This window comes from Giraffa tippelskirchi, chromosome 2, assembly GCF_054371585.1.
Source record: "Giraffa tippelskirchi isolate mGirTip1 chromosome 2, T2T-mGirTip1v1.2.pri, whole genome shotgun sequence".
NCBI classification, from domain to species: domain Eukaryota; kingdom Metazoa; phylum Chordata; class Mammalia; order Artiodactyla; family Giraffidae; genus Giraffa; species Giraffa tippelskirchi.
Genome location: NC_137276.1, coordinates 32,775,426 through 32,788,486, shown reverse-complemented (window position 1 = coordinate 32,788,486; position 13,061 = coordinate 32,775,426). Strand labels below are relative to the sequence as shown.

Here is a 13,061-nt window from a genome sequence, read left to right as displayed (position 1 = left end):
AGACTACACGGGCTGCAGTAACAACACAAGCAGTGTCTTCATCATTACTCCATGTGCAGAGAATTTCCCCATAAATTATATGAGACCTTCGACAATTACTGTCCCCAGTGCGGAAGAGAAACTTGAGCCTACTAGAGGGAGACTGAGCCTCTCCAGGGAGTGAGGGAGCGGGGCCCACACCGGCCCACGGCATGCCCTCACTCAACAGAGGTAAAGCGCCCTGCCCTTCTGCGCCTGGAGGATGCGAGCTTCCTTCGGTCCGCTCGTCTCTGCGGGCCGCCCAGAGAACCAGCCGGACCCTGCCCAGAGATAAACACCCGCGGCCCCGGGCCAGGAGCTGCTCGGCGGGCTTCAGACCAACCCTCTCTAGGGAGTGTGAGCACCCCTCGGTTCCAGCTGGGAACTGCTCCAGACCCACGGCTTTCTTTGGAACATGCCCTCGGGCTTTGCAGCGGCTAATGCCGCAACCCTTGGGACACACGAACCCTTAGTGGGAAACTGGAGCTGCAGCGCCCGGGCCGCGATTAGCGCCAGAAAGACCCGCGCGTCCCGGGGCGCGGCTTCCTGTCCGGATTAGAGCACCTGACGACTTCCATCTCTACCCGCTTAGGACGACCCCCAGCCCCGACCACAGAGCGGGCTACGCGGGTCTGCAGCAACTCGAGTCATGCTCGTTTTCCATCGGCTACCGCTTTCCTTTTGCCTGCTGTGAAGCTTTTCGCTCTTTTAACTTTCTTCCCAAGAGTAACCACAAGATCTTGGGAAACTTTGCGTGAAACTTACAAATGCCATGAAATCGGAGCCAAAGACTCCGTCTGAGCCTGGGAACGCCGCGCCCAGCCCGGTTCCCGCCCCTCTGCTCCAGCTCAGCGCGTCCGGCGGTGGCCCGTGCTGACCACCTGGCTGTCAGGCGACCCGGGGGCTTGTCCCAGCCCCTGGGCGCCCTCTCGGCCTCGGACACTTTGGGGACATTCCCGCGGCCGCCACCCGGTCCGCGACGCACACCAGGAGCCAGGACGTCCCAGCCGGAGAGGTATTTAAGCAGTCCCTCTGGGGCATTGTTTTCCCGGGGAGTCCAGGGGATCTCAGCGGAGGGGAAGGGTGACCCGCCCCCACAGACTGCCGCGCTGGCTTGCCCACTACCTCGTTTGCATTTCAAAGGCAAACTTCTGCCGGACTTCCCCGGCAGCGGCGGCACCTACCGGCTTTGCACGGGTCATGGTAATGCTCCAGCTGCTGCTCCGCGCTCTCCTCGCCTTCCAGAGCCGAGGAGTCCCAGGTGGTGTCCGAGCGCTCCGCGAGCCCCCAGGCGTCGCGGGGCAGCGGCAGCAGCAGTAGCAGGAGAGGCAGCAGCAATGGCACAAGGGCCCCGAGCGCAGACACACGGGGCATGGTTGCGATCGGCCGGCCAAGACCGAGGGAGTTGAGTGCACCGAAAGCTGGACTCTCGGGCGAGGGACCGCGTAGAGTCGGGTCAGCGGCAACCCGGCACGGAGATTACGCGCGGCTGCCGAGCATGGCGCGGGCGCGGAACCCCCAGGCGCAGCGTCCCGGTCCGCGTCCGCGCGCCTAGGAAGCCGCTGCTCGGAGCTACTTGCTCGGCGGCCGAGGCTGCGGCGGCTGCGACTGTGGCAGTGGTTGGAGCAGTGGCCGCTCCGCCCCTCTCCACCCGGGCTGAACTGCACAGCCCTCGCCAGGGGCCCCGGGCAGCCAATCACTCGGGCCCCCGAGGCGAGGCCCCTCCTCTTCCCGGCACCTCCGCAACTTCGGAGGAAGGGGAGCGAGGTGCAGATGCTGAAGGCAAGGACCCGGGGCCCGCCGAGCTCCCACCGAGCGAGCCTAGGGCGCCCTTCTCTGGGTGTTACAGCGCCTCTGGCCCACTCTCCCTTCAACGCTGCTCCTGAAGATCAAGGCTGGACTTCCCGCCTTGCTTTATTCTCAAAATTCACTTTACAACTCCCCGGTGCACACGTGGGTGAAGACAGGAGGCAGTGGCTAGAGCTCTGAGCGCCGGACCAGAAACCCAATCAATGCGAGCGATCCCCATTACCAGCTTGCTATGTGCTTTTCGGAGAATCATTTCCCTGTAGGGATGAAGCGAATCTTCTCTTTGGGTCGCTTTTGGCGCAGAAAAAAACCGACGATTACAATCCTCAGCTTTCTCCAAATTCCCTCGTCCAGCCGTGACCGGCGCTTGCTGAAGTAACCACCTAACCTAACGTATGGCTGGTGATATTGAGTGGCTTGGAAAATGATGATTTAAAATGACGGATTTCCCCTCTACGTGACCGTATCCTTTAGGAAAACAGCGCAAGACGCTTCATACAGGCAAAAAGATTGACAAACGAACAGCTGTACCTACTATTTGTGTTAAATTACAGGCATGTTTTATTAAATAAGCCACTCACCATTAACTTGATGGAATAAAAACAACCAATTTCTGAAGTCTAGTTAATTTTTTGCTAATTAAAAACATATGCCCAAATAATGTAAGAGAATAATCAAGAGATATTTGAAACCCCCTCCTATGCTGTACCTTAAATGCAAAAATTGTTAGAACTGAGCCAATTTGATTTATAGACATAAAAATGCTATTACCAAGAGGCTTTTCAAAGACCTTTCTACAAAAGCAAAATTGCCCCATTAAGAAGTAAAATACATCAATGTGTAGTCAGCATCACACCCAGTGGAATCTTTTTTCCATTTAAACTGCAAGCAGAAAAGGGACCAAGATTTCCTTTGGGATTTCAACATGGTTTCACAGTCACCAATGACAAAACAGCAGACAGGGAGCCCAGAGCTGGGCTTTACACAGGATTCTGAATTTCTTGCATTATGATCATCTAGTAAGTAGGGTGACAAGTCCTACAACCCAGTAAAGGTTTAACTACTGCGTGTTTTGTCTTGGCCCTTAGAAATGTTAAGTTGACCCTGCTGCATGCTGAGCCTTCATCAAATGGGCACATATAGGATGGAGCCAGATTGTGCAAGAAGAACTGACAGAGGGGAGGAAGTAATCTGGGGCAGGCGGGGGGAGAGAGGGGAATGGATGCCACCAAATGGCAGGGAAGACCAAGTGGCCATTAAATAGGTATGGGAAGGAGTTGAACGTCATTTCTGCCTGAACGCTGGAAGGAGTCAAACCCAACGCCATAGGTCTCTGCATTTAACCCAGTGAAGGTCACCACCTGTCAGTAGACAAGTCCACAAAGTCAACATCTCAAAAGCCTAACAAACTTCTGTGACACTTCCAGGTCTCCAGATGGCACTAGGCGAACAGCCAACTGGCCTCATTAGCAGGGAATTCCTCCGGAAAATAGACATTACAGGCAACCTCTTGTGCAAGCACCAAGGTTGTGAGCTTTTATTGCCTCTAATCCCCACCTCGTGAGTAGCTGCCAGGCTTCTCACCAACATTCTTTGCCCAAATATTTTGAAGACAGTCGTGCTCTGGGATGAGCAAACTGCAGCTTTATGTCAGATGCCCTGTTTGAATGCTATCTTAAAGGCTATCAGACAAGTATGAACAAACTACTTGAGTCATAGTACAGAAAAATTAGAAACAATCGAAAGCGATGGTTAATATTTTTTCTCAGCTTCATGTTTTCTGATTTCACTTACCACTTTTACATTTTAAACTCTAATTGGGGATCAAATAATTTTATAAATGTATTTTTTAACTTCCATAAAAAAACTAGAGATAGATTTGGAATAAAAGGCTTTGGGATCTAAAGCCACTCAACTCAGTTCCATTAGTTATTTGTGGGTTTCCTCCTCCACAGCTCATGATTGCAAGTCCATACAACTGTCCCTTTTCAGTCAGATGTCTGTCATCCACCCAACTCTTTCCTTGCAGCAGCTCTCAAAACACCTCCACCCCTACCAAGTTTTATCCTCCATAACTACTCCGCAAAGGTCCCTTCTTCTTCATGCCTTTCCAGGTTACCACACACCACCTTCTCCAAGGCGGGGAGCAGACCCTTCAGGGTAAAGAGGGCACTCTCATTTGCTAGTTTATTTCTTGGTTTACATGAACTGACCACTGAGACAGTACTTTGAGTTTTTTAAATATTTAATACTGTTACAATTTTCAGCAGCTGTTTAAAACCTTCTGTGGCTGAGACCTCTACCCAAGCCCGTTTAAGGGCGGCACACCAGGCCCTCCACCCATCATCAGGCTGTCCTTACATGTGTATTCCAGCCTCGGGCTCTTGCCATCTCCATCATGTCTACTCACATTGATTAAACATCTTGCATTCATCCTAATAGAGCCTTGCTGCTCCATGTCTTTGCCAGGCACAACTTCTTAACTACAGGCTGCATCTTCATGCCAACATTACAGCAGCTACCACACCTATGACACTTACAACCTATTTGTCTGTCCTACCCTTCTGGGTCTCTAACCTGTATCAGACCTGTCTAACCAACTCTGCCTTTCACATCTTACTCTCTGGACCCTCTCTTCCCTTCAGTGACCTCCAAGGTTAGGTCCCATAATCTTAATGGCTTACACAGAGCCATAAGAACTGACATGGGCTAGTTTAAATGACTTGTCAAAATTCCCCCTACAACTATGTCCTCCATTTAAAAAATTTGAAACTCCTACCACCTTAAGTATGCAAAACCTTGAAGATAACTTTAAAAACATTTGTAGACTGCATTACCATTGACTCCATGAGTCCCAACACAAATTTATTCCCTCCCCTTCTAATGGAGAAGGAAATGGCAACCCACTCCAGTATTCTTGCCTGGAGAATCCCAGGGACGGGGGAGCCTGGTGGGCTGCCGTCTATGGGTCACACAGAGTCGGACACGACTGAAGCGACTTAGCAGCAGCTTCTAATGTTAAACTGTTGATTAGCTATTTAATAGAAGCTCTCACTGTGAAATTCAGAAGTTAGTTGTGTAACAGTTTCCTCTATTAAACTCCTAGTTTTCCAACCAGACAAAAGCACCCACTAAAGAGATCTAAAGTACTCAAATTTGCACCAATTTAAACTATTCAGCTAACAGGAATTTCCAAGGTGTCAACTGGGGCTGATAATAAAATCAGGGGGAGAAAAGAATCAAGCAGGCTGACAAGAATTTAAGTAACTAGTTAAAACTGAAGATGAAAAAAAGTACAAATAGACTTGGAGAAGTTCACCACTACTTTTGATGTATTAGTAGTACAACAAAAATAATCCCATCCATTGCTATAGAACACTCATTTCCAACGTGATCTCTATGAATATCTCTTCCATAAGCCAGAGAAGTGACATTCCCATTTTACAGTTACAGCCATCAAAATAGGACCTAATTTTGATTTCTCTTGGGCTAAAAACAAGGAACTCTTTAGCTGCTCTAGTTTCTTAAAATGTAGCTGCCTACGCTATCAGCTTCACAGGATAGTTGTGAGAGGATGCAAGTCAAACTGTTGTGCAACAGCAGTACTAGACAAATACAAAGTATTCTCAATCAGAATGACAGGGACAGAGGAGTTTGAATGCTGGAGTCAGAGTCTGTATACAAAGAAAGTCAAAAGAATGGTAATGAGAGAAAAAATCATTTCTTAAAAAGACAAATCTTATTCAATATACCATTCTTCCCACTTTCTGTACATTTTTTCCCTCAAAGTATGAGGTTGGGGAAAATACCCAAATCTCAAATTTTAAATCCTTTGTTTCAAGGGTCAGCACACTATGACCTGCTGGCTGTTTCTGTTGTTTTATTGGAACAGAGCCATGCTCATTAGCTGATGTACTGTCTCCCATGGCTGTTGTGCTACAATGGTAGCGCAGTTGTGACAGACTGTACGGCTCTCAAAGCCTCAAATATTTCCTATTGGGCTTTTTACAGAAAGCTTGCTGACCCCTGCTTTATTTAATTGTGGAAAGCTATTAGTAATCTCTTCATATGTGTGCCAATAATAATGGGTTATCCTTTATGCTTGGATCATCTGCTTCAAAAAGGAAATAAAGCATCCAAGGGAAGAACATTTGACTTTTTATTACTTTTTAAAAATTCAACTTCAGTTAGATTAACAGACTAGATTAGAACTTCAAACGTGATACATTATACACTGCACTGGATTTCTATTACTAAAAAGCCAGTTGGAACATGGCCTACACAAATCATGGGTGAGTACAAAAATGGAAGTCATCACTGAGTAGTACCTGTTTCCTTCCAACTGTCACCAATTGTCCGTACTCCGGGGATTTAGAGGTTCGAGTCTGACACAGCTGAAAAGCCCAAGTGGGACTGCTTTTCCAAAGATACTCTGCTGTCCTTCAAATAGAATGCCATATTATTTCCTCCTTTCCTTTAAGCTCTTACTTATAATGTTTGTAACCTTCAAATGACCTAAACTGATGAACTGGGGCAAGCACACAAAATGCTGCTTTATCAATTATTAGCCCCATTCACCAATACTTCAAGATGAACAATTTTCACAACAGTTTATTTCCATATCCTAATAACAGTGAAACAAGAACTTAATTTTTCCTTTGTCTGCACAAGTCTGCCTACAGCTCTAAAGAGGTCAAATCAGATGGCTTTTAGAAAATGCTCACAGAACAAAAGTTATTCCTCAAACTTAATTTAAATCTTATAAACTTTCTGCAGTGATATGTCAACCTTCTGATCTACCTTACCTCCAAATCTAGTCTATTTCTATACACACTTCCAGTCTTGATAAATTTTCACTTCTCTGATCTCCTTAACATATTGTTAAAATATAGCTTCATAACTATGCAATTTTTATGAAGATATAAAACATTAATGAATACTTGTATTTTCATGTCACTACTCCTATTAATTACGTGTGCCAATAAATCAACAGAATGAAGCACTAAGACACACTGAAACCTAAGCTTAAAACCCAGATGAAACTGCTGTGTATAGATTACAAATAGGCTTTTCTTTCTCAAAATTCCTATACAGAAGCCCTTCAATATGTAGCTTTTCCTGAACAAATTACACTGATACATTATTTTTTTTTTTTACATTTGTAAAAAAAAAAACCAGGAAATCTTAAACTAATATTTATTTGCAAAACATTTGGCATATGGTGATCAGTAAACATTTAGGAAACAAAAAGTTTATCAAAATGAATACAATTTGTGGACAAACCCTGAATAAAGTGGCTTTTGGAAGAACTGGAGTTTGCAGCAACCACCTTTATAAAGGGATCCATCCACTCTCAATGGAAAACACTCAAGCATACCATTCACTAGGTTCAGAAATCACAATGTAATTAATTCCAAGGGCATGGGGCTTAATTTATGGGCAAACTCCATACAATCCAGAAGCCCAACATGATATACTAAAGAATGCTTTCCCAACTTTCCAGTCACTACATTTCCACCTTATCCTACTCTTGCACTGCCAGGCTCCTCTGTCCATGGGATTCTCCAGGCAAGAATACTGGAGCGGGCTGTCATGCTCTCCTCCAGGGGATCTTCCCCACCCAGGGATCAAACCCAGGTCTCCTGCATGGCAGGCAAATTCTTTCTCATCGGAGCCACCAGGGGAGCCCACTCTTGTACTAGGGTATACGTATTAACAATGTCACTAACGCAGCTAAATTTCGGGTGAAGCGTGCTTACAGATACAAATCCCCAGTTTTTGAGAGTATTCAAAACTTCAGTTGCTAAGTTGAGCAAATGTTAATAAATGAAAGACAAATAGCATTTATGAAGTGGAAAAATCTTATCCTTTGATTAACTTAAATAATATATTTTGCTATTCTACAACTGAAAGCTATGGAACTAAACTATTTGTGGATCACATCTTCTTCAAGACACATACATACATACAAACACACACACACACACACACACACACACACATATACAACCCAGGCCCTCTACAAAGCCATAAACCAATACCTATTTTCTAAAGGACTTTTCAAGGTGACTGATACTCATTTTAATAAAGTTCTTAATGTATTTGGATATTACAAAATTATTTTTCAGTGAAGATTCCAAAGGATTTCAAATATGGATTAGTTTAGTAAAAGAACTGGTGTACCTGAATGCAGCTAAACCACTCATTCTTTAAAAACCCTGTATCTTACCTGAAAGATTCATGAGAAACAAATTCCATTTTATGAAGATAGAAGCTTGCCACCCAATTTACAATCTATCAGATAGACTCTATGTTCTTATAAGAATTTTACATGTAGTTTAAAAGTTATATAACATAAGCCATTAAGTACTAACTTTTAGTTCTTTTTTTTATTAGATCTTAAAGGCAGGTGTGAGAAAAAACAGAAAATGAAGGAACTAGCAGGTTACACTTAATATAATATTTTGGCTTGAAGAAGAGGATTTCCTGACAGCTTTTGCTCAAACTTCTGTTTGTTCATGTCAGTCATACTTAAGTGGTAAGAAATCAAACTTGCCACCCTTTATAGTCTTTAATGCTATATTATAGGATGCAGGTCTATTAATTTACAGAAACATATTTTGTAATGAAAACACCTTATGTAACTCTGAATGGCATGAACTTCATGTTAAGGTTTAAATACATTAAGATTAAAATGTTTTGAGTCTTTCTAAAAATACCAATATACAGTATAGTTTTTAGGTGGTCATTTGCATAGCAAACTATTAAACTAGAAACTCAATGGTTCTAGGAAAACTTCACATTATGGACCATTCCAGAAAGATGTATTCAAAATTAAAATTACTTCTCTTAGAAAACTGTAAGCTTTATTTGCTCATCCTCTAGTACACTAACCACTTTTACCAACCCCACTTTATATAGTACACTGACCTGAACAGCTTTTGTGCTACAATTTCATTCAAAGGGCTTCTCATTCATTTTGTGACTGCACTGGATAATCTAGATGAAAGCAATATTGGGGATTTTAAAGTATGGGTCCCTTGTATCAGAAAAGCATGATAAAAAAAAACCCCTGCATTCAGTAATACTGTCTTTTGAAAAGATATCTTCAAATTGCAAACACATGTATTTTCACAAAACAATTTGGTCAGGAAATTTTATTTTAACATTCTAAAGCAGTAATGCTTTAGATGTTACTTAAGTGCCCCAGACAGGATTAACAAAATTAAATGTTTCTAAATTACAAATTTGGCTCCTGTAGGGAGTCTCAGGAAGAAAAACAAAAGAAAACAATCCCCCCTCCCAAAAGAAGTATGACACACACATTTTGAAGAAACCCCAATGTTTCATGCAGTGGTAGGCAAGATGTAAAAAGCCACCCAAATTCACACATTTCTACACCAATCATCATCAGAGAAAAGTACTCCGTAGTCAATCTGTACATCCAAATGCATTTGGGAATCTACACCTACATTACATTATTTAATGTTATATACATTTATTACCCACCCCCCTTGTTTTTAATAATTTCTTATGTAAAACCTTCATTCAAACCCAAAAAAGATGTAAGACTAACTTGGGGGGAGGGGGCAGATAATCACTTTAGACATTCAGTTAAAATGTAGTTTATCTAAATCTCAAAATGTTTAATAAAAACAAACATCTTCTCCATTTAACAATTTGCTTTCTAACTGTACAGTAAATTGCATTGTAGAGAGTACACCTCTATCTTCAAACTGTATCTTCTTTGGATGGAATTAAGATGTAACTGGATAGTTTTAAGATAAATAAATGGGAAGTTGGTCCAACTAAGATGACAGCAGATATATTACATGCAGGATTTAATATTTTTAAATTTTCTCTTAAAAAAAAAAAAGATGCAGTTGAATTGGGGGGGGGGAAGCAGGTCGAGAAAGAACCCAGGTTCAATATATAAAAATGTCCCACAATAGGTTGATGATGGCAGTAAAAATAAGAGAAAAAAGTAATCTTTCTGGAACATCATTTTTCAGTATTGTAGAAACACTAGTGCCAGGAAGATTTCTATTCATGTAATTTTAGCATCCAAGTTTCCCTCTATTTATTTTATTGGAACAAATGCTTTAAATAAACTATTTGTCCTCTTCACTGAAGAGAGCTGGTCTATTTCATCTTTAATGAGCTAGTTTTTGGGAAGTTTAGCCATGTACTTTAGTAATGCCTACTGCATAAAATCCAAGCATTTGCTGTGAACAGTTGGAGAAAGCAGTCAGTAAGAACCTAGGATCAATGGAAATAGATGTTACTTTAAGCCATCCACGAAAGAGACCCACAAAGTACCCAGTGTTAAAGCCCAAATCTCTTCTTGCGCCTTTTTTTTTTTTTGCTGTGCAAGTTCCACCCCTGTGAAAGAGAAATTGATCCGAAGTTCCAGGCTTCCTTGGGTCTTTAGTCAATTTTCACATTAGTATAGATTTTTCGGACAAAGGCACTTGTTCCCATGTAACCAATTGCTCCTGTAAAGATAAAATAAGATGTTTTGAAATAAATACATACAGAGCAGCACCCATCATTTACAAACAAATACTAAATGCTCTCTGCTTTGTAAAGTTATTCTTTTTTCAAGATAACATCTAATGATAGCATTCTCCCTAAACTTACTAAAATAGTGTCACTTGTTTTGCAAATCACCTGTTGCTGTCATATACCAAGTCTGGCCTGATGTAACATTTTTATAGTTAAATATCAATTATTACATAAATTATGAACTATATGAATTAAAATAATCTCTTAAAAAGACAGAATAATTTCAGAATGACAAAAATTCATTAAATGAAAAAAATAAGTCTTTTAAAAATTTAAGCATAGATTATTCTAGGTTATTAAAACAATACTAACATGTTCTCCAAATAATATGATACACTTATGGATAATTTAGTAAGAAGTGACTGGGAGTTCTCTCAGAGAAGGACTGAGACCCATGGCCCAGTAGCATCTGAAGCTCTAGAGAGGACACATTTCTGATGGCTTCTTTTTTATGTTTAAATTGTAGAAGCTGTGTGATTGGTATAAAGGTAGGCATTTGAGGGCATGGATGAGAGAGATAGATAAGTAGATCAGGAATTTTGAAATGCTGTTTTTGAATAGTTAGCCTCAAACAGGGCCCAAAGTATCAGAAAGCAGGGGTGTTTCTGTTTTGTTAAATTAAGTTTCTGCCTCCTGGCCCTAAAAAAGTGCTTGGCACATAATAAGATAACTCAATAAATATTTGTTGAATGAATGAATGAACAGTATAGTTCTTTACTGTAAATACTAAGAGATCTTTAGAACAAGACAGGTGGTCATTCGTATGATAGAGAAGATTCTCCACTGGATTTAGGAATTTACCATCAAAGTCTAAAAGTCAGTCTTCCATGAGTTAATGATACACACACATACACCTAACTGGCTACCTTTGAACTAACTTTTATTCACTCAACTGGTGCATACAAGGAAAAAATAAGTCTTTCTGCCTTTCCTATACATATGTAAACTGTACCTCAAGGGAACCAAATGGCCGATGAAAGGAAGTTTCTCCTTAGAGAAGTGTCCCAGCTAACAAATATAAAAGGAACAATTGAATGAATGAGAATATTGTAACCACTAATGACTTAGTGGAAGAACTAGGCAATAATTATCAATGGCTGCTAACCTCACAGAGACAACCAGACATTTAAGTGCCTCCTTATGAAAGTTTACAAACCACCTGTTAAGTGTTCTTGGACAAGTATTCTTGAATATGATCAGGTCTATAGATCTAACTACCACTTTACAGGAATTACGGGGGGAAGCACACAGAGAAACATTAAGTAACACCTTAGGGATACAATCAGCCTAACCCAGAATGTAAAAAACCCACCAGGACTTCAAACAAACAAACCAACCAAAACCTAAGTCTCTTAAGTAATTGAAAGAGAAAATAGAGTGAACATCAATAGATTTAAAGCTGCTTAAAAGACAGTTTTACCAAGCAATGCATGGACTTTAATTGGATCTTGATGCAAACTGTATTAAAAAAGAAATGACGACGTGTGGGATAAAAGTGAATACTAAGTGAATATTTGAGCACATTAGGAAATTATATATATATTAAAATATTATTATATAACTGCATTCTTATATATTATAGCTATATAATAATTATATAAACACTGCATATTTGATGTATCTATATACCCACATGCATATACATGCACACACACAAATGTTTACAGCTAAAATGACATGAAGTTCGAGATTCACATCAAAAAAGAGGAGGTAAAGTGGGAACAGAAATAAGACAAGACTGGCTACAAGTTGATAATTACTGTTAGATGTGTTAGGTACATGGGACCCACTACATATATACTACTGTTTCTCTTTTTGTATATATTTGAAAATTCCCCATAATTAAATATTGAAAATATTTTAAAAACCCACCCAGACAATAAAGGAAACCTATTTTTGTAATAAATAGACACTTATTTTTTAATATGAAATTATTATATTATACTTGAACATAGTGATAATTCATTTTAAAATAGCTATATACAAGTCCTTATAAGATAAGTGGAAATAACCATTCCATTTTAAAAACCTGAATTCTTTTTAAAGTATCTGTAAAGTTTTAGGTAGAATCAAAAATTTAACTGGCACAATACTAGCCCAATAAGCAAATACAATTTTTGAGACTTACAAAATATTGTTCCCTTTTGAGCAGAGATATGCTTAAAAGCAAAATAGTGTCAATCTATAGAATCATTTTTCTTAATCTTATGAGTATCTCAAGAATAACCTTATAAAATATTAGTTTATAAAAGGAAGAGACTGAATATGCTCTCTAGAAAAATAAATGTCTTGAGAATAATACCAAACTTAATTTTTTTAAAACTAAAATGCTATGCTCAAAACATAAAGTCTGCAGCAATCTAATTATTTCCCCCTTAACATAATTATTTTTTCCTACATTAAAAAATATATATACTTTTCTTTCAATTACTGATTGAAAAAGCGTATTAGCAACATAACCCGATGAGAATGTGTAATTTTTGTATTATGATGACATTTTAATCATTTCCAGTGTGAACTCGTTCCCCTCCCCGACAAAAACAGATTAGCACTGAAGGCATATAAACCCATTAAAGAATAAATGTTGGGGCATTGCCAGATCAGCAGGGAACTGTAAATGTGCCAGGACTGTCAGGCAGCAAGATGAAATTTCAACAGGAAAAGCATTC

General features: G+C 40.5%; 2 protein-coding genes across 6 annotated transcripts in view; both read right to left on the bottom strand.

The window, feature by feature from the left end:
- TLL2 (tolloid like 2) overlaps positions 1-1,879 on the bottom strand; it is a 137,299-nt gene extending 135,420 nt beyond the window's left edge. The window contains exon 1 of the mRNA XM_081551123.1: positions 1,203-1,879. Within this exon, the coding sequence (XP_081407249.1) occupies positions 1,203-1,392 (190 nt within the window). The 5' untranslated portion in view covers positions 1,393-1,879. The remainder of the gene's footprint in view (positions 1-1,202) is intronic.
- Positions 1,880-8,969: 7,090 nt separating this feature from the next.
- TM9SF3 (transmembrane 9 superfamily member 3) overlaps positions 8,970-13,061 on the bottom strand; it is a 58,896-nt gene continuing 54,804 nt past the window's right edge. For all 5 annotated transcript variants that reach the window (XM_081551132.1, XM_081551134.1, XM_081551133.1 and 2 more), the window contains one exon: positions 8,970-10,322. In XM_081551132.1, coding sequence (XP_081407258.1) covers positions 10,255-10,322 — 68 coding nt within the window. In that variant the 3' untranslated portion in view covers positions 8,970-10,254. The remainder of the gene's footprint in view (positions 10,323-13,061) is intronic.